The sequence below is a fragment of the Pongo pygmaeus genome, chromosome 8 (assembly GCF_028885625.2).
Source record: "Pongo pygmaeus isolate AG05252 chromosome 8, NHGRI_mPonPyg2-v2.0_pri, whole genome shotgun sequence".
Lineage (NCBI taxonomy): Eukaryota > Metazoa > Chordata > Mammalia > Primates > Hominidae > Pongo > Pongo pygmaeus.
In genome coordinates, this window is record NC_072381.2 from 32,552,500 (window position 1) to 32,575,120 (window position 22,621).

The window sequence follows — 22,621 nt, forward strand, 5'->3', positions numbered from 1 at the left end:
ATGACTGATGAAAATTATGTGAAAGTCAAATATCAGCATCCCTAAAAATTAGTTGGAAGACAGCATCGCCCATTCGTTTACTTTTTGTCTATGTCAGCTTTCATGCTGTTCTACAATGGCAGGATTGAGAAGCTGCTGCAGAGACCATTTGGCCTGCAAAGCCTTTAATACTCACTACCCTTTACAGAAAATAGTTGCCAACTCCTGGCCTATTTCATTCCTTCCATCAGTGAAGTACTGATAAATTTTAACACCTGGTTCTCTGAAGGGTGGGGAAGCCCTGATTTGTAGTGTTTGCAGCTTTTTGTGGCATAAATACTCCCATCATGATGGATTTCAAGCTTGAATGTGATGTCAGTCAGCTTGCAGAATTCCTGAAAATTTAGCAGTAGACTCTCTCCAGCCAGTACAAACTGGCTCCAGCACACTCCTGTGTCTCTCTCTAACGTGGGTTGCTGTAGAAGGGGCTGGGTTTATCCTGAGCTCTTTAATCCCCTACCTGCTCTTCCCTGCCCCCACTACCAGCCATTATGACTACAGTATCCATATTTATCTTTCATATTCTTAACTGTTTCAGTGTATTTTTTACTCTTGTGAGAAAAGATAGAATTGTTTTTCCTTCTTCAATCTGTGGATTCATACAGTGACACTTGGAAGGTTCTTGGAGCTAAAAACTAGTATTACATAAGAGAAAGTCACACCTCTCAAAATCAGCCCCTTGTAACTCAGTCCTCTGGTTTTCAGAGATCTAAGAAAAGTTAGAAAATCCCCTTCCTCTTCAGGCAAAGTTAAATATTAGCAAATATCAAAGTGAAAAATATATATGAAAAACTACACTATTTCTAAAATTAAAAATCATTTCTGCATTTGTTAGTGTTAACTGCTTGATAGCTCTGAAATTGGACATTATCGATCCTGACTATGATCAGTTGTTGCCAGTCCTTTTCATGTCTGGGCAGCAGCACTCCTGTAGCCCATGCATTCTCAGGAGGGGCAATATTGCCCTCACGGGCCAAAACTTGTTTCTTAGGGGGCAAAAAAATCTGAGATACTACAATGGCTGTGGTTTTCTAAAGAAGCTTAGTATATACACTGTATATTTATGAGTTTTAGCGTATATAAAAAGTGTATAGTAAACATAAAAATTTCATTGGGGGCAGAGCTTATGACTAGGAAAACAAAATGACTAAAAAGGGACCTTGTAGTGATCATGAAGAACACAAGGTGAGCAGCACGTCTGTCCCTGCCTGCCCTCACTGTGGTCGCTCACTACCAGACATCTCCTCCCAGCTGCACTTGGCCCATTTTCCACCTCGCTGTCATGATGCTTGTATTTTTGGCATTTCAATCTCATGTAGCTCCCATTGACCTAATCATCTGCACAGCAGAGTGTAGAGCACTACGTTTTTTAATGTAAAGAACAAACCAAATTGCAGTATTATATGACAAAGAGTTTGGGACCTGGAAATGTTTTAAAAGTGAAACTAATAACCCTCCCCCTTCTACAACATGAAGTACCCCAAAAACCATGTAAGGATTTTATTTGCTGAATACCACCATTTTATTTAACAGAATTCTTATTTTGCAGGTAAAAGACCTCATGAGTGTGGAATCTGTAAAAAGGCATTTAAACACAAACATCATTTGATTGAACACATGCGATTACATTCTGGAGAAAAGCCCTATCAATGTGACAAATGTGGAAAGCGCTTCTCACACTCTGGGTCTTATTCTCAACACATGAATCATCGCTACTCCTACTGTAAGAGAGAAGCGGAAGAACGTGACAGCACAGAGCAGGAAGAGGCAGGGCCTGAAATCCTCTCGAATGAGCACGTGGGTGCTAGGGCATCTCCCTCACAGGGCGACTCGGACGAGAGAGAGAGTTTGACAAGGGAAGAGGATGAAGACAGTGAAAAAGAGGAAGAGGAGGAGGATAAAGAGATGGAAGAATTGCAGGAAGAAAAAGAATGTGAAAAACCACAAGGGGATGAGGAAGAGGAGGAGGAGGAAGAAGAAGTGGAAGAAGAAGAGGTAGAAGAGGCAGAGAATGAGGGAGAAGAAGCAAAAACTGAAGGTCTGATGAAGGATGACAGGGCTGAAAGTCAAGCAAGCAGCTTAGAACAAAAAGTAAGCGAGAGTAGTGAGCAAGTGTCTGAAGAAAAGACAAACGAAGCCTAATCGTTTTTCTAGAAGGAAAATAAATTCTAATTGATAATGAATTTTGTTCAATATTATCCTTGCTTTTCATGGAAACACAGTAACCTTTATGCTGTGATTCCTGTTCACTACTGTGTAAAGTAAAAACTAAAAAAATACAAAATTAAAAAAAAAAAACCACACACACAAAAAAAATAAATCCGGGTGTGCCTGAACCTCAGACCTAGTAATTTTTCATGCAGTTTTCAAAGTTAGGAACAAGTTTGTAACATGCAGCAGATTAGAAAACCTTAATGACTCAGAGAGCAACGATACAAGAGGTTAAAGGAAGCTGATTAATTAGATATGCATCTGGCATTGTTTTATCTTATCAGTATTATCACTTTTATGTTGGTTTATTCTTAAGCTGTACAATTGGGAGAAATTTTATAATTTTTTATTGGTAAACATATGCTAAATCCGCTTCAGTATTTTATTATGTTTTTTAAAATGTGAGAACTTCTGCACTACAAAATTCCCTTCACAGAGAAGTATAATGTAGTTCCAACCCGTGCTAACTACCTTTTATAAATTCAGTCTAGAAGGTAGTAATTTCTAATATTTAGATGTCTTAGTAGAGCGTATTATCATTTAAAGTGTATTGTTAGCCTTAAGAAAGCAGCTGATAGAAGAACTGAAGTTTCTTACTCGTGGTTTAAAATGGAGTTCAAAAGATTGCCATTGAGTTCTGATAGCAGGGACTAACGTTAATCTGATAAGGACAGCAAAATCATCAGAATCAGTGTTTGTGATTGTGTTTGAATATGTGGTAACATATGAAGGATATGACATGAAGCTTTGTATCTCCTTTGGCCTTAAGCAAGACCTGTGTGCTGTAAGTGCCATTTCTCAGTATTTTCAAGGCTCTAACCCGCCTTCATCCAATGTGTGGCCTACAATAACTAGCATTTGTTGATTTGTTTGTTGTATCAAAATTCCCAAATAAAACTTAAAACCACTGACTCTGTCAGAGAAACTGAAACACTGGGACATTTCATCCTTCAATTCCTCAGTATTGATTTTATGTTAAATGATTTTCAGAATTTCTCTACAGAAACGAAAGGGAAATTTTCTAATCTGCTTTATCCATGTACTTGCATTTCAGACATGGACATGCCATTCTTATTTGGCTCATAACTGTTTCCAAATGTTAGTTATTATGGACCCAATTTATTAACAACATTAGCTGATTTTTACCTATCAGTATTATTTTATTTCTTTTAGTTTATAGATCTGTGCAACATTTTTGTACTGTATGTCTTCAAACCTGGCAGTATTAATACCCTTCTTACTGACATATGTACTTTTAGTTTTAGAAAACTTTTATATTTATGTGTCTTATTTTTATATTTCTTTATTTATTACACAGTGTAGTGTATAATACTGTAGTTTGTATTAATACAATAATATATTTTAGTATGAAAATTTGGAAAGTTGATAAGATTTAAAGTAGAGATGCAATTGGTTCTCCTGCATTGAGATTTGATTTAACAGTGTTATGTTAACATTTATACTTGCCTTGGACTGTAGAACAGAACTTAAATGGGAATGTATTAGTTTTACAACTACAATCAAGTCATTTTACCTTTACCCAGTTTTTAATATAAAACTTAAATTTTGAAATTCACTGTGTGACTAATAGCATGATGCTCTGCAGTTTTATTAAGAAATTAGCCTAACCATAAAACTCTCATTTCCTTAGTAAGCCAAATTAGGATTATCTTCTATAAACAGTGTTGGGAACAATGTTTAACATTTTGTGCCAATTTGTTCCTGTATTCATGTATGTAAGTTACAGATCTGACTCTTCATTTTTAAGTTCCTTGTTACATCATGGTCATTTTCTAGTTTTTTACCAGACTCCCCCCATCTCACAATAAAATGCATCAACAAGCCTGAACTGCTGTCATTCTTTTCATCATTATCAGTATTTTCTTTGGAAAGCTGTGAAATGGGGTACATTGTCATCCTGCATTTGATTCATTTGAGCTGAATTTGGGTAACACTAAATGTTTTAGATATTCTCCACTAAATTATGGATTTTCTTGTGGCTAAATGTTTCTGGAGAGGTCAGAGTTGACAAAACCTCTTCACAGGTTGCTCCTTCTTCCTGAAATCCTTAATCCTCCACATCTCATGCTTCAGGTCGTTTCAGGGAAGCCTGGGTTTAGATGCCTTTCTCACTCTCAGCTCCTACACTTCTGTCATCATACCCCTGATACTATTATTTATATTCCTTCCCCACTAGGAACAAGAACCACGTTGTCATAGTCATTCTCACATTCCTCACTGCCTAACAGGGTGCCCGGCATAAGTTGGGACAACAGATATTTGTTGAAAAAAATATAATTTGCATGTTTATGGAGCTCAGCTATGTTCTCACTTTTTTTGCTTCTAATTCCAGAATATATATGTTAAATGATCTAATAATTTGGTTATTTTCTTATAAGTCTTATTAAACACTAGTCACAATAGACGCAATAAATTATGCCTTCTTTTTCTATTGCCTTACTATTTTGATTTTTTGAAAGTGTATTTCTAGGTGTCTTCCTGGTGCTTAACCTCATGGTATATGGCACAGGTATTGCTGGCTTGTGGGCATGACTACCTCCAATAGGAGTGATAGGACCAATCCTAGTCGGCTCTCCTTTTGTAGAATTCACTTCCCTTTCTAGGACCCCACATTCCTAGGTGCTCGTTACCATGTTGCCTGATTTCCGCTGTCACTGAGAGCAGCTACCAATAAACAGATTGACTGAAAAGGATTAGGAACTAAGAATAAGAAACTCTTCTTAGGAGGTATCCACAATGTAATATAAAGCTCAATGAGGGCAGTGCTTGATATGTATGGATAAATGGCTAATAAAGGAATTTAGGCATTACCACAACTCTTCAGAAAGAAAATGTACATGGACCTTTCCCAGTATTCCCTCATACGACATACAACAAAAATAATAGCAGGGCCATATATTATTTATTCATGCCATGCACAGGTATTTCACTACTATCAAAATGTTCACAAAAGCCTCATTAAAAAATACAAATAAAGACCATGTGCCCATGAACACACACATCTTAAGTAGCAGAATGAGGATATGAACACAGGCTTATCTGAGTCCAAAATCCATGCTTTTTTTTTTATTTTTTGAGGCAGGGTCTTGCTCTATTGCCTGGGCTGAAGTACAGTGGTGTGAACATGGCTCACTGCAGCCTCAAACCTCCTGGGCTCAAGTGATTCTCCCACCTCAGCCTCCTGAGTAGCTAGGACAACAGGCATACACCACCACACCTGGCTTTTTGTTTATTTGTTCGTTTGTTTGTTGGAGAGTCAGGGAGTCTCACTGTTTCCCAGGCTGGTCTTGAACTCCTGGGCTGGAGGAATCCTCCTGCCTTGGCCTCCCGAAGTGCTGGGATTATAGGCGTAAGCCACCATGTTCAGCCTGAAATCCATGCTCTTACCTAGCCTGTATCACATCTCATATGAGAATAGTTTACAGTATCTCAATCTTCGCCTTGAAGTACATGAATAGAAAATATAAGACGAATACACATTTCATAGCCTGGTGGAAAACAATGGATGGGGAATGAGATTTTTCAAATCTGTGAGCAAACTTAAAAAGAACCTTGAAAAGGATACTATTAAAGTGCAGTGATTATGTTGACATGAAAATGTAGAACAGATTTCATCTCGTCCTGTCAGTGGGAGAATATATTAGGACATTCAATATGTGAACATTGTCCTCTGCTCTAGTTCACATTCTATTCAACAATAGCAGAATACACACTTTTTTCCTAACACATGGGACGTTCATGAAGAGGGACCATATTATGGGCCATAAGTCAACTCTCAGATTTAAAAGAATTGCAAATAAAGTATTTTATTCGACTACAAAAGAATTAATTAAACTAGAAATCAGTAAATCAAATGTATCTGAAAAATCCCCCAAATTATTGGAAAATTGACAATACATTAGCCCAGATGTGGTTAAAAATAAATTATAAAATATGACCTAAAGGTAAATACAACATATCAAAACTTGTAGCTTGCAGCAAAAGCAGTGAATATAAGAAAACGTGTAGTATTAAATGCTTATATTAGAAAATAATAAAGGATTGAATCTTAGCTTCCATCTTAAGAAATTAAACAAAACAAAATTAAACCCAAACCAAGCAGGAAAGAGGAAATAATAACAATAGCACAGAAAACAAAATAGAGTAAATCAATGAAATCAGTCTATTTTTTTTAAAGATTAGTAAAATTGGTAAACCTCTACCAAGATAGATCAAGGAAAGAAGAAAAGAGATACAAATTACTAATACCAGGACTGAGAGAGGGACATCATTACAGAGCCTATAAAGAAATAATAAGGAAATATTAATGAACTTTATGCCAGTAAATTTGGCAACTTAGATGAAAATGACATATTTCTTGACTCAAACTACCAACATCCACTCAAGAAGAAATAGATAACCTAAATTTCTATTATCAATGGAAATTACATTTCTAGTTAAAAATCTTCCCAAAAAGAAAATTCCCAGCCCAAGCAAATTCACTAGTGAATTCTACCAAACATGTAAGGAAGATAACTGTACCCATTCTACACAAACTCATCTATAAAATTGAAGAGGAGAAAACACTTCCCACTTCAGCCTGTAAAGCCAGCATTAACCTAATACCAAAACCAGTCAATAACGTTACAAGAAACAAATCTACACATTGATGTTGCTCATAAACGTGGATACAAAAATTTTTAACAAAATTTAGGAAATCAGTTTGGACCATATATCAAAAGGAAGATAGATCATGACCAAGTGAGATTTCTCCTAGGAGTGCAAGCTTTTTAAGCATTCAAAAATCAGTTGCAGAAGCTTCTTCCCAGGGGTTACAGCCTGACAAACCCATCATAAGTTTAAGATACCATGTCAAAAATGCATTTAGTATGCCTACTGAACATCATAGCCTAGCCTAACCTAGCTTAAACATGCTAAAAACACTTACTTAGCCCACAGTTGGGCAAAATCATTTCACACAAATCCTATTTTATAAGAAAGTGTTGAATGCTGGCAACACAGTACACTGTGGCGTATCAGCCGTTTACCCTCGTGATCATGTGGCTGACTGGAAGCTGCGGCTCACTGCTGCTTTGCAACATCACAAGAGTATTGTACTGCATATTGCTAGCCCAAAAAAATCAGAATTACGGTTAATCAAAAAATATTTTGATCAAAATATGGTTGCTATTGAATATGTATTGCTTTTGCACCACCATAAAGATGAAAGATATAAAGTCAAGTCATCATAAGGCAGGGACCATTTGGAGTGTAATTCACTGTGTTTATAGCATAAAAAGGAAAAACAATCATCTCAATAGGTGTGGAAGAAGCATCTGATAAAATTAAACACCAAGCCATAAATGTTCTCAGCAATCCAGGAATTGAAGGGAGTTTTCTCAACCTAATAAAGAGCATCAACAAAAAACCTACAGTTAACATCATACTCAGTGTGTAGGATCTAGTGCTCTCCCCCTAAAATTAGGAACAAGGCAAGAATATCTGCTCTCACACCTTTATGGAACGTTGTACTGGAGATCCCACCCAAGGAAACATGACAAAAATAAATGAAAGAAATACACATTGGGGAAAAAATAAGTAAAACTTTATTTGCAGATAGTGTGGCTGTCTGTGTAGAAAACAAGGAATTTGCAAAAAACTAGAAAAGGTAAATGTAAGGTTACAAGATACGCAGCCATTATGCAAAAATCAATCATATACTATCTAGTGATAAGAATGGAAAACAGAGGAATTTGCAAAAAACTAGAAAAGGTGAATGTAAAGTTCCAAGATACATAGTCATTATGAAAAAGTCAATCATATTCTATCTAGCGATAAGAATGGAAATGTTTTAAATATCAAAAGTATAAAATACTTATATTTGATAAAATATGGGCAAAGCCTGTACACTGAAAACTACAAAATGTTGCTGGGAAGAAATTAAAGATGCAACAAAAATTGAGAGATACTCTATGTTCATGGATCGGAAGACTCAATATCATTAAGATGTCAATTCTCCCCAAGATTTATTGACTCAGTGCAATTGCACTAAAAATCTCAGCAACATATCTGTAGAAATTGACAGGCTGGTTCTACACTTATATGGAAATGCAAAGGACTTCAAGTAGGCAAAGCAATTTTGAGAAAAAAAAAGTTGGAGGACTTACACTACCTGATTTCTAGAGACATTTTTATAAAGCTACAGTAATCAAGGCAAAGTTGTATTGGGTGTGAGAATAGACACATAGATCAAGAAAACAGAAATAATAGTAGAAAAAGGACCCACATATACATAATCAATTGATTTTTGCCAAATGTTTCAAGGTATAAATGGTGACACGATCGTCCTTTCTAAAAGCAATGCTGATATTAGATATCTGTATATTAGATATCCATATGAACTTGATTCTTAACTCATACCATATACAAAAATTGTTTCAAAATAGATTATAGACCTAAATATAAGAGCTAAAATTATAAAACTTCTAGAGGAAAATAAATTCTTTGTGATCTTGAGTTAGACAAAGGTTTCCTAGATAAGACACTAAAAGCATGAATCATAAAATTGTTGGATTGGACTTCATCAAAATGTAAATCTGTTAGGAAGATGCCGTTAAGAAAATCAGAATGGGATACACAGATAGGGAGAAAATATTTGCAAAATATATGTGCATATACCCAAGAGACGTTTAAAGCATGTCTACACAACTTATATATGAATGTTCATTGCAGCACTACTTATAATAGCCAAAAAATGTAAACAACCCAAATCCATCAATTGATGAATAGTTAAAATGTAGTATATCTGTACAATGGAATACTATGCAGCCTTAAAAAGGAATGAAATTCTTGTACATGCTACAACATAGATGAATCCTGAAAACATGCTAAGTGAAAGAAACCAATCACAAGAGTACGTATTCTATTATTCATTTATATTGAATGTCCAAAATAGGCAAATCGATATAGACAGAAAGTAGATGAGTGGCTGCATAGTTCTCGAGGTGGGGAGAGAATGGGGAGTGACTGACTACTAATGGGTATGAGTTTCTTTTGGGGGTGATGAAAGTGTTCTAAATTAGATTGTGGTGATATTTGCACAACTCTGTGAGGATACTAATCCATGTAATTATATATTTTAAGGGGTTAACTATGGTATGTGAACTGTATCTTAATAAAGCTGTTAAAAATATGTGTTTATACATGTTGAATATATAAAGAATATCTAAAAACTCTTACAACTAAATAAAAAGAAGAAAACACTATTTTTTAATTGGGCAAAATTTTAAACAGACACTTTACCAAAGAAGGCATTCAAGAGAGAAATAGCATATGAAGAGATGATCAACACCATTAGTCACTAGGAAAAGACAAATTAAAACATACACTGGCCTGGGTGTGGTGGCTCATGCCTGTAATCCCAACACTTTGGGAGGCCGAGGCGGGTGGATCACGATGTCAGCAGTTCAAGACCAGCCTGGCAAACATGGTGAAACCCCATCTCTACTAAAAATACAAAAATTAGCTGGACGTGGTGGCAGGCACCTGTAATCCCAGCTACTCAGGAGGCCGAGGCAGAGAACTGCTTGAACCCGGGAGGCAGAGGTTGCAGTGAGCCAAGATCACACCATTGCATTCCAGCCTGGGCAACAGAGCAAAACTCCGTCTCAAAAAAAAAAAAAAAAAAAAAAAAATACACTGTGCTATCACTACACAACCAATAGACCAAAAAAAAAAAAAAAATACACTGTGCTATTACTACACAACCGATAGACCAAAAAAAAAAAAAAAAATACACTGTGCTATCACTACACAACTGATAGAATGGCTGAAATTTAAAAGACTGTCAGTAACAAACACCAAATGTCGCCCAGGATATAGAGCAACTGGAACTTTTGTACATGGCTGGTAGGAATTTAAAATGGTAAAGTAGTTTGTCAGTCTCTTATTAAAAACCCACATATTTAACATACAACCCAAAAATCTCACCCCTTGGTATTCATCCAAGAAAAATGAAAACATATATCCACCTGAAGAATTGTATTAATACGTTCATAGCAGTTTTAGCAGTTTTAGTCATAATAGCCAAACTGGAGATAGCTCAAATGTCTATCAACCAGTGAATGAATAAACAAATTGCATTATATCCATGCAATGGAATACCATAACAAATAACAACAAATGACATGGATGAATATCAAAAATAGATATACTAAGTATAACATGATGGTGTGGTGGCTATATAGGTATACAAATTTGTCAAAACTAAACAAATTAGTGTGTTTAAAAACATGTATTTTTGCATGCAGGTTATAGCTCAATAGGGCTGATTTTTAAACACACAGGAGAATGTATTAAGATAATCAAAAAATGAATTAAATCCCTGAAGCTGTAAGAAAGCAAAAGTTCCAAGCTCAAACAGAAATACAAATGCACTTTTACATAAAAATCATCTGATTTTATTCAAAAGAAGGTAGGTATGTCATTCTAAAGTTAAGTCTTGGAAAAACATTTTTAACTTTAATCTGTTTTATAAGTAATAATTCCATACAATGAATTATCTCATTTAGTGACTTTGCTGTACATTTCACAACTTACCTTTGAAAACCATCCTTTCTGAAAGCTAAGCATTTGTGAGTATAACTTGTTGGGATGTTACTTTGGCTAAGATAGACATTCTAATGACACCTGCTTTTAGATGTTGGGTTTTTTTGTTTTGGCTAAAGTAGATTTAATTCTATGTAATATCCAAACTATAGAAAAGGTTAGAGTGCATCAGAATAACGAGGTATATAATTTATAATTTGGAGGACAGAATATCCTTTTTGATGTCAACCTCACATAACCCGCATTTCCTTTATTAATTAAAAACAGACCAAAAGTACTTGTTTTATATTTTAAGCATAATAGTAAGCACTCTTTTATGTTCTAATAATACGTTTTGAGCTTTGTTGCCCTTTTTTGTTCAGTAACTCATATATCTGTTATTGGATTAGGTTTGCTTTTCTTTCAGTCTTAGAATACTAGAAGGTGGGAAGGGAGAAAATATCTTCAGTACAGGCATCTTCAAGGCAAATTACAAGTTATATGTTTTTAATCATCTGTATCTTCAGAAAATGCTGTGTTCTTCTATTGCTGAAACCTAGACCTGTGATGTTGTCCTCATGTCATCTCTGATCCAAAAATTGTCCAGAGCATTAGGTCAGTTCTGGAGCTAGTCCAAACCTGACTTACTTGAGGGAAATAATTTTCAAACTTTTGAAAAAGGAGATGGAAATCCAATGTGTGAAGCATGTACAAGCAGCGCTGTTCTGGTGGAAGAGAAGGAGACGGGGCAGGGCCCAAACCCAGCAGCTCGTGTTCAAGAACTGTTTCCTACAGCAAACGTTCCTAGGGGGGTGGGGTGTTCACTGAGTTTACAAGTCCTGGAGCTTTTCCAGACCTGCCCTAGACTGGCCCAAATGTAAGCCAAGATCTGAACACCCAGACTACTGAGGCAGGCCTGGCAATGTATACTGGCTTGACATTCACCTGAGATGCTTATGCATTTGAAAAAGACAGGATTTTAGAAATACAGTGACTTTTAGAAAATGCTTTCCTCAAGAGTATAGTTAATTGTAGATGATGATAGCATATAACTCATTTTTAATATTAGAAACTCAAGAAGTTTTTGCTTCCAGATCTTCAAAATAAGGAATTATGACTAGAAAATGTTCAGGGTCATCAATATAAAATCACCAGAAATCCTATGAATTATGCACAAAATCTGACGAACATGATTCCCAATGTAAACAAATCATAGAGCTTGTGTCAGTATTAACTCGTGTAATTTTTCATCAGTAATTTTATTTTTCACAGACTTAAATGAGGGGAAATTTTCTGCTCCAACCTACTTCTCAGAGATATACTAAAATACATGGCAAGATCTATGAAAGTACGCTTGGAAAAGTAGACGAAGAACTCTAAGACCATGTGTGTGCCTGTGTGTGTCTCTATGCACACATATACACATGTGCTTACACATACACAAGTATACATCAACTTATTGTTCTCTACTAACAGGTGATAAGGACATCTAGCCATCCCAGGAGGACAATCATATCTTGGCTTTGATTCAGCTGCACAAACAGAAGCTGAAAAAAGTAGAAATATATAGTCCTCACCAGGTGTCAAGGTTAATACTGAATGCTGTAGGTATCCGCTGTGTGTTAGGAATTAGTTACAACATTCCTATGAAGTAGACAGGGTAGTGGAACACAAATTCTGCAGGTAGTAACTACTCACAAAGCTGACTGCTTGAGCAAGGCTCTCTCTAGAAGCCACTGGGGGGACTATGATTAAATGTAAAGATTGCTTTACTCTGGCACATGTTATCGAGGGAAGGCTGACAAACAAAGAATGTTGTAATAGATGTCTTTCCCCTTGGCTGAGGTAGTCACTAAGTTCAGAAGAGAGCTAACCCTCCAATAGAACAAAGAGAAGAGACGTGCTGGCCAGAGGTGATCAAAGATTTTCAAATCCATTATTTCTTTTTTGGGATTGTGTATTCTTTTTTTATTTTGGTAAAATTTACCATGTTAACCATTTTTAAGTGTATACACTTCATTGGCGCTAAGTACATTCTCCGCATTCTGCATTCATCACCCCCATCCATCTCCAGAACTTTTTCATGATTCCACACAGGAGCTCTGTACCCTTGAAATACTAACTACCCCTTCTCTCCTATCCCCAGGCCCTGGTAACCTCTATTTTACTTTCTGTTGCATGAATTTGCCTATTCCAGATATTTCACATAAGCAGAATCATACAATATCCTTTTGGTTCTAGATTATTTCACTTAGCACAATATTTCCAGCTTCACTTATATTGTAGCGTATGTCAGAATTTCCATCCATTTTGTATACACCACATATTGTTTACCTATTTATATAGCTCACTGCAGCTTCACACTCCTCTGGCCCCTGCCTCCTGAGTAGCTGGGACTACAGGTACACACCATTGTACCCAGCTAATTTTTTATTTGTTTTCGTACAGAGTCTCTCTATGTTGCCAAGGCTGGTCTTGAAATCCTGGCCTCAAGCAAGCCTCCCAACTCCGCCTCCCAAAATACTGGGATTACAGGTGTGAGCCACCTTATTTATTTTTTGATGGACATTGAATTGTTTCCACATTTTGACTACTGTGAATAATGCTGTTATGAACATGGTTTGCAAGTATCTGTTTGAGTCCCTGCTTTCAATTTTGGGGCATGTGTACTCAGAAGTGGAATTACTAGATCATATGATAATTCTAAGTTTAATTTTTTGAGGAACTTCTGTCTTCCACAGTGGCTGCACCATTTTACTGACCTTCAGTAATGCACAAGAATTTCAATTTCTCCACGTCCTCACCAACACTTGTTATTTTCTGTTTTGTTTTGTTGATAACAGCCATTTTAACGGGTGTGAAGTGATATTGTAGTTTTGATTTGCATTTTTCTTCTGACTAGTGATGTTGAACATCTTTTCATGTGTTTATTGACCATTTGTATGTCTTCTTTAGAGAAATGTCCATTCAGGTCCTTTGCCCATGTTCGAATAGGGTTGTCTGAATTTTTTCTGCTGTTAAGTTGTAGGGGTTCTTTATATATTCTGAATATGAATCCATTATCAGATATATGATTTGCAAATATTTTCTCTCATTTTGTGAGTTGTCTTTTCACTCTTGATAGTGTCCTTTGATACACAAAATTTATAATTGCGATGAAGTCCCAGTTTATGCTTTTTTGTTGTTGTTGTTGCCTGTGCTTTTGGTGTCATATCCAATAAATCATTGCCAAATACAATGTCATAAAGCTTTTCATTGGTTTTCATCTAAGAGTTTCACAGTTTTAGCTGTTACATTTAGGTCTTTAGTCCATTTTGAGTTATTTTTTGTATATGGTGTACGGTAAGGGTTCAACTTCATTCTTTTGCATGTGGATATTCTTCCCAGAACATTTGTTGAAAAGACATTGCATAGTCTGGGCACCCTTGTGGAAAATCCATTTATTTATGGCGATACCACCCCGAACGTGCCTGATCTCATCTGATCTCGAAAATTCATTCACCATTATACAAGAATTCTTTTCTGGGCTTTTTTTTTTTTTTTTTTTTTTTTTTGAGACAGAGCCTTGCTCTAGGCTGGAGTGCAGTGGTGTGATCTTGGCCCACTGCAACCTCTGCCTCCCAGGTTCCAGCAACTCACCTGCCTCAGTCTCCTTAGTAGCTGGGATTACAGGCGCCCGCCACCACGCCTGGCTAATTTTTGTATTTTTAGTAGAGATGGGGTTTCACCATGTTGGTCAGGCTGGTCTTGAACTCCTGACCTCAGGTGATCTGCCCGCCTTAGCCTCCCAAAGTGCTGGGATTACAGGCTTGAGCCACTGCACCTGGCCTCTGGGCTTTCTTCATGTCTGCTCTCAAATTCATTCTTGCTCCAAAAATAAGAAAAAGGAGACATAAAATGTGTTGAAGACAAGAAACTACAGTAGGTGGTCTTTCTCTTTTACTAAATATTAGGTCAAGATGAGTCACAAAATTTTAAAATCCGAAAAGGATGTTTTCCTCCTGGAATATTGTTTTATTTATTTTAAGTTCCAGTATCCATGTGCAGGATGTGCAGGCTTGTTACATAGGTAAACATGTGCCATGGTGGTTGCTGCACCTATCAACCCATCACCTAGGTATTAAGCCCAGCATACATTAGCTTTCTCCTGGAATATTGTTTTGAAGGGTTGGTGATTATGCACTATTGCATTATAAGTCTTATATTTCTAGTCCCCCAATAAAAGAAAAAAAGAACTGACACAAGAGTGAATTTGGCTTAAATTTCATCAAAGAAGGACTAGCAGTTATGAACTGTTTGGGAGCTTTGCTTCCTTACTTGTTTGTTTTGTTTTGATCCCAGCCTAATAGTTTAGCAGAATATTTATTTAGCTAACTCTATTCACATATTGTTTCTTACTATATACATGTTCATTATTACTTAGGGCAATTGTAATATCTCAATAGTTCTTCTCTCCTACATTGGAACATGCTGTGAGACAGTCACCTTTTCTGTTGATATTGATCAGCCAATGCTGCTTTATCTTCTCATCTGGATATAACTAAGTTTGTAAACTGAAACTGTATACAATTTTCATTAGCTGCTTTACGCCTTCATTTTCCTACTATGTTCACCTAGTAGTCATGCATATTCTTTTGTTTCCTCTGCCAGCCCCTCTACCTCTACCTTATCTCAAAATACTGGAATACCCATGACTCCCTTATAAGCCCTCTAAGGTTGCCTGGTTAATTAACAGCCTGTTCTCTCAAATGTATATCTCTAGCCCCCTGAGTTCCAGGCTACCCACTTAATAAGTCCACTTAGATGACTAAAAGACATCTCAAACTTAACCAGGTCCAAACTGACTCTTGATTTCCCCACCCTTACCCTCAACCTGTTCCCAGCCACCCCCATCCCAATAAAAACCAGTGCCATCTACCCAGGGACTCAAGCCAAATCCTAGAAGTAGGGAGCAGGCACTGAAGGAGAGAGCCTCTTTCCTGCAGGATATCTTCAGGAGATCTGATCATCTTATTCTTCCTTTCAGAAGAGAAAACAGCAGTCTTGATTTTTCTGATTCCCATAGGCTCCATTATTTTAGTTACAAATATTAAGCAAGGTAAAAATCAAGACATCAGAAAGTAGAGCTATAATTTAATTTAGTGAGTATTTGTTGAAATGGAGTTGGAAGGCAGTGGGTGTCATAGTAAAGGGCAGAATAGGGAATCAAACGATCATGTTCCCATCCCAGCTTGGACGATGATCACAACACCTTAGTGCCTTAGTCTCCTCTCTAGTAAAATGGAGATGATATTAATAGCACCCACTTGGAAGGCTGTTGTGATCATTCAATGAGTTCATAGATTGAACTCTTAGAGTGGTGTTGGGCACATTGTTAGTAATGAATGTTAGCTGTTTTTATCTATTATGAGGCAGGCACCATGAAAGATTCATGTGTAAAATAACAGTGTACTGAAGCAGACTGCCACACACACAAAGAAGACATGCAACATGGGGCAACACATGGAAACCACCCTAGTTTCTTTCCCATTGCCTCTCCATCATTTGCATCTTTCTCCTCTTTCACACAACCAAATTTCTTTGTAACCTGTCTTCCTAACACACACGCACACACAAAAAACCTCCCAGTGGTTTCTTCCAGTCAGATAGATCTAAGTTTAAACCTGGAAATGTAAGAAATCACTTGTCAGATTCATTTGTAAAATGTACTTAATATGTTCCTTTTGAAGATTAAATGAGAAAATGTGTGCATAATTTCAGCATGTGCTACATACAGTAGGTGTTCAATAAATAGAAGCCTCCTCTCCTATTTGTCTTCTATTTGCTGTGCAAATACTTTTCCCTAAGGACAACTTGATTACAGCTCCTCAAGCATGTTTGACCACTGCCTATGGAGTAGAATCTAAATTCCTCAGAATTTCCACCTTATTTCCAATAATAATATTAATGATGTAAACTAAAAATAAAATTCTAAGCCCCCAACCATCTGAATGGACTTGTCCTCTTGGCCAACAGCATTCCAAACTTAACCTGAAAAACTAGTTCACGCCATGAAGGGAATAAGATTGGGGAGGGAGTCAGACGTGCCTCATTTTACCCTCCTTTTGGAATTCAGGAAAAGTTGACCAGCATTATCATCAACACAGACATGAAGACTGATAGAACAGACTCTTTAAGTCTGATAAGAAACATTTACAATCTATTCTCTCTGAAACCTGCTATGGTGGAGGCTAAGTGATAAAATCTTGGTATTCACAACACTTATCTTACCCCAGACATTTCTTTCTATTGGTTCTAAGTCTTTAGACAATAACTTAACTCTTTCAACCAACTGCCAATCAGAGAATGTTTGAATCTACCCATGACCTGGAAGCCCTTGCTTCAAGTCGTCCTGCCTTTCTGGACCCAACCAATGTACATCTTACATGTATTGATTGATGTCTCATGTCTCCCTAAAATGTATAAAGCCAAACTGTAGGCCAACCACCTCAGGCACATGTTCTCAGGACCTCCTGAGGGCTGGTCACAGGACATTTGTCACTCATATTTGGCTCAGAATAAATCTCTTCAAATATTTTACAGCATTTGATTATTTTTATTAACAATGGCTAATATTTATTGGGCACTCATTTTTGTCAGGCACTGGGCTAAGTGTATCACTCTTATGAACTCTTTAATCCTCACAACAACTCTTTGAGATAGGTGCCTGTGATATAATGAAAAATTGCAAGGAAAACAATTTTTTGTAATTTCTTCTACTATACTTTTACAACACACATCCACAGTGGATACCAGCTGGTTGTCCTCTAACTCAGTTCAATTCTAACATTATTTGGAGATAGTATTGGGCACATTGTGTCAGATCCCACAGGTTGAGGGCTCAGTCCACAAGACTGTCCCCGCTTCTGATGCCAATCACAAGCCCTAGGTTGTATTACCACCCGTGCTTCTGACCAACTGCTATAAATCGGGGTTCCCAAAACTCCCTCTTTGGGTTGGATTAACTTGCTAGAGTGGCTCATAGAACTCAGGAAAACACTTAGGCTTACCAGTTCATTATAAAGAGTATTACAAAGGGTACAGAGGAAGGGATGAGTAGGGTGAGGTATAGTAGAAAGAGCATGGAGTTTCTAGGCCCTCCCCGGGATGCCACCCTCCAAGAAGCTCTACATGTTCAGCTGTCCGAAAGTTCATGTGAACCCTGTTCTTTTGGGTTTTATGAAAGCAACTTTACATGGGCATGATTGATTAGATCGTTGACCATTGGTGATCAACTTCAGCTACACTTCCGTGCTTCTCCACTCCCTGAAGGTGAGAATGGGATGAGTGTGTGATTGGGAAGTCCCAACCCTCTAATCACGCTTCAGTCTTTCTGGTGACCAGCCCCCATTCAGGAGCTAACTAACTAGAGGCTGCCAACCATCAGTCAATCATTAGCATACAAAAAGACACTTATCACTTTAAAGATTCCAAGGATTTTAGGAGTTGTATGCCAGGAGATTGGGATGAGGACCAAGCATATATTTTTTAATATCACAAAAATATACTGTAGATTTGATCTTTGCACAGAATCCTAAAACCCTTGGAATTTCCTGAACTAAAGGAGTGTCTTTTGTTATTCATAATGAACTCTTTTCAACTATATCTGAGTTTATGCTAACAAAGTGATTTAAGGTGGCCCCCTCAGATGTTTCGAGGGAGCAGCTGGCCCTGCCAGAATAACCCTGCAGAGAATTAGGTGGTTGGAACTTTCAGCCCCACACCCTGACCTCCTGGGAGAGGGATGGGTCTGGAGATTGAGTTCAATCAGCAGTGGCCAATGACGTCCTCAATCATGCCTATGTAGTGAAGCCTTGATAAAAATTCCTGAAACACTCTTCTCTCTCATCCCTATGTTCTTCTCATAATACATTAAGATCAAACACCAATGCCATCTTCTACACAAATTCTACCCCATTCTGTGCTACAGCCAAGTAATGCACCTCATTTACATGCCATGACAGACCGACAGCTTCACTCACGATTACACTGCTGTATTTGCAATGAGGCTACACTACCCACAGGCTGCTCCTAGTGTGACAGACTAAGGCAGGCTCAATACTGGGAGGTTCAAGTCAACTCTGACATTGACTTGGCACAGGAACTCTCAATAGCCTTACCAAGTCTTCCTTGGGCTGCACACACTTCTACCTAACCCCCTCCTCTTTCCTTCACTCAGGGTCAGGCTCGTATGGTGGCTCTATGGCTGTCCCAGGCTTTCTCAGCTTCCTCCCTGGTTTGGATCTGTGTCTCACCTAAATTTCATTTCAAATTATAATCTCCCATGTTGGAGGTGCGGCCTGGTGCAAGGTGATTGGATCATGGGGGTGGATCCTTCATGAATGGTTTAGCACCATCCCTTGGTGCTGTTTCGTGACAGAGCTATCATGAGATCTGGTTGTTTAAAAGTGTGTGGCCCCTCCCACTGCTTTGATCTTGCTCTTGCCATGTAAGATGCCCACTCCTGCTTTGCCTTCTTCCATGAGTAAAAATACCCTGAGGCCTCCCCAAAAGCAGATGCCACCATGCTTCCTGCACAGCCTGCAGAACTGTGAGCCAATTAAACCTCTCTTCTTTACAAATTATCCAGTCTCAGGTATTTCTTTATAGCAGTGCAAAAATGGACTAATACAGAAAATTGGTACTGGGAGTGGGGCGTTGTTATAAAATGAGACCTGAAAATGTGGAAGAAACTTTCAAACTGGGTAACAGGTAAAGGCTGGAAATATTTGGAAGACTCAAAAGACAGGAAGATGAGGAGAGGTTTGGAGCTTCCTAGAGTCTTGTGGAATGGTTTTGACCAAAATGCTGATAGTGATATGGACAGCAAAGTCCAGGATCAGGAGGTCTCAAATGGAAATCAGGAACTTATTGTAAAATGGAGCAAAGGTCACTTTTGTTATGCTTTAGCAAACAATTTGGAGGCATTATGCCCCTGCCCTAAGGAATCGTGGAACTCTGAACTTGAGAGTGATGATTTAGGGTATCTGGTGGAAGAAATTTCTAAGCAGCAAGGCATTCAAGATGTGGCCTGGCTACTTCTAACAGCCTATGCTTACATATGTGAGTAAAAACATGACCTGAAACTGGAATTTACATTTAAAAGGAAGCAGAGAGTAAAAGTTTGGAAAATTGCAGCCTGCCCATGTGGCAGAAAAGAAAATCTCATTTTCAAGACAGGAATTTAAGCCAGCTACAGAAATTTGCATAAATAAAGAGGAGCCAAGTGCTAATATCCATGTATTAGTCTGTTTTCACGCTGCTGGTAAAGACATACCCAAGACTGGGCAGTTTATAAAAGAAAGAGGTTTATTGGACTTAGAATCCCACGTGGCTGAGGAGGCCTCATAATCATGGTGGGAGGTGAAAGGCACATCTCACATGGCAACAGACAAGAGAAGAGCTAGTGCAGGAAAACTCCTGTTTTTTAAAACCATCATATTTAGGGAGACTTATTCGCTATCAGGAGAACAGCACTGGAAAGACCTGCCCCATGATTCAATTATCTCCCACCAGGTCCCTCCCACAACACATAGGAAGTATGGGAGCCACAAGATGAGATTTGGGTGGGGACACAGAACCAAACCATATCATTCCACCCTGGCCCCTCCCAAATATCATGTCTTCATATTTCAAAACCAATCATGCCTTCTCAACCGTCCCCCAAAGTCAACTCATTTCAGCATTAACTCAAAAGTCCACAGTCCAAAGTCTCATCTGAGACAAAGCAAGTCCCTTCCACCTATGAACCTGTAAAATCAAAAGCAAGTTAGTTACCTCCTAGATACAACAGAGGTACAGGTGTTGCATAAATACAGCTGTTTCAAATGGGAGAAATTGGCCAAACAAAGGGGCTACAGGCCCCATGCAAGTCCAAAATCCAGGGGGGCAGTCAAATCTTTAAGCTCCAAAATGATCTCCTTTGACTCCATGTCTCACAACCAGATAACGCTGATGTAAGAGGTAGGTTCCTATGGTATTGGGCAGCTCCACCCCTGTGGCCTTGCAGGGTTCAGCCTCCCTCCTGGCTGCTTTCAAGGGCTGCCATTGAGTGTCTGCAGCTTTTCCAGGAGCACAGTGAAAACTGTCAGTGGATCTACCATTCTGGGGTGTAGAGGATGGTGGCTCTCTTCTCACAGCTCCAGAAGGTGGTGCCCCAGTAGAGACTCTGTGTGGGGGATTTCCCTTCTGCACTGCCCTAGCAGAGGTTCTCCATGAGAGCCCTGCCCCTGCAACAAACTTCTGCCTGGACATCCAGGCATTTCCATACATTCTCTCAAATCTAGGTGGAGGTTCCCAAGCCTTAATACTTGACTTCTGTGCACTCACAAGGCTCAACACCACATGGAGGCTGCCAAGGCTTGGGGCTTGCACCCTCTGAAGCCATGGCCCCAGCTCTACATTGGCCCCTTTTAGCCATGGCTGGAGCAGCTGGGACTCAGAGTACCAAGTCCCTAGGCTGCACACAGAACAGGAATCCTGGGTCCAGCCCATGAAACCATTTTCTCCTAGGCCTCCAGGCCTGTGATGAGAGGGGCTGCCAAGAATACCTCTGACATGCCCTAGAGACATCTTCCCCCATTGTCTTGGGAGTAACATTCAGCTCCTCGTTACTTATGCAAATTTCTGCAGCTGACTTGAATTTCTCCTCAGAATATGGGATTTTCTTTTCTATCATATTGTCCAGCTACAAATGTTCTGGGCCTTTATGCTCTGCTTCTCTTATAAAACTGAATGCTTTTAACAGCACCCAAGACACATCTTAAACGCTCTGCTGCTTAGAAATTTCTTCTGTCAGATACCCTTAATCATCTCCCTCAAGTTCAAAGTTTCACAAGTCTCTAAGGCAGGGGCAAAATGCTGCCAGTCTCTTTGCTAAAGCATAATAAGAGTCACCTTTGCTTCAGTTCCCAACAAGTTCCTCATCTCCATCTGAAACCACCTCAGCCTGGACCTTATTGTTCATATCAGTATCAGCATTTTTGTCAAAGCCATTCAGCAAGTCTCTAGGAAGTACCAACCTTTCCCACATTTTCCTGTCTTCTTCCGAGCCCTCCAAACTGTTCTAACCTCTGCCTGTTACCCACCTCCAAAGTCGCTTCCACATTTTTTGGTATCTTTTCAGCAATGCCACACTTCACTGGTACCAATTTACTGTATTAGTCCGTTTTCATGCTGCTGATAAAGTCAAACTCAACACTGGGCAATTTACAAAAGAAAGGTGGACTTACAGTTCCACCTGGCTGGGGAGACCACACAATCATGGCAGAAGGTGAAATTGCAAAATACAATCCTCCCTTCTCAACAGTTCCCCAAAGTCTTAACTGATTCCAGGATTAACTCAAAAGTCCAAAATCTCGTCTAAGACAGGGCAAGCCCCTTCCACCTATGAGTCTGTAAAATAAAAAACAAGTTAGTTACTTCCAAGATACAATGGGGGTACAAGAACTGGGCACATGGCAGCAGACAAGAGAAGAGCTTATGCAGGGAAACTCCCGTTTTTTAAAACCATCAGATTTTGTGAGACTTATTGACTATCAAAAGAACAGCACAGGAAAGATCCACCCCCATGATTCAATTATGTCCCACTGGGTCCCTCCTATAACATGTGGGAATTATTGGAGCTATAAGATGAGATTTGGATGGGGACACAGAGCCAAACGATATCAATCTAAGACAATGGGGAAAAGGTCTTGAAGGCATTTCAGAGACCTTCGCAGCAGCTCCTACCATCACAGGCCCAGAG

The 22,621-nt window shown here is 38.5% G+C and overlaps 1 protein-coding gene across 10 annotated transcripts in view; it reads left to right on the forward strand.

Annotated features, from left to right (window-relative positions):
- The window catches only part of ZEB1 (zinc finger E-box binding homeobox 1), a 191,824-nt gene extending 187,725 nt beyond the window's left edge, over positions 1–4,099 (forward strand). For all 10 annotated transcript variants that reach the window (XM_054437233.2, XM_054437234.2, XM_054437239.2 and 7 more), the window contains one exon: positions 1,589–4,099. In XM_054437233.2, coding sequence (XP_054293208.1) covers positions 1,589–2,181 — 593 coding nt within the window. In that variant the 3' untranslated portion in view covers positions 2,182–4,099. The remainder of the gene's footprint in view (positions 1–1,588) is intronic.
- The last annotated feature ends 18,522 nt before the right edge of the window (positions 4,100–22,621 follow it).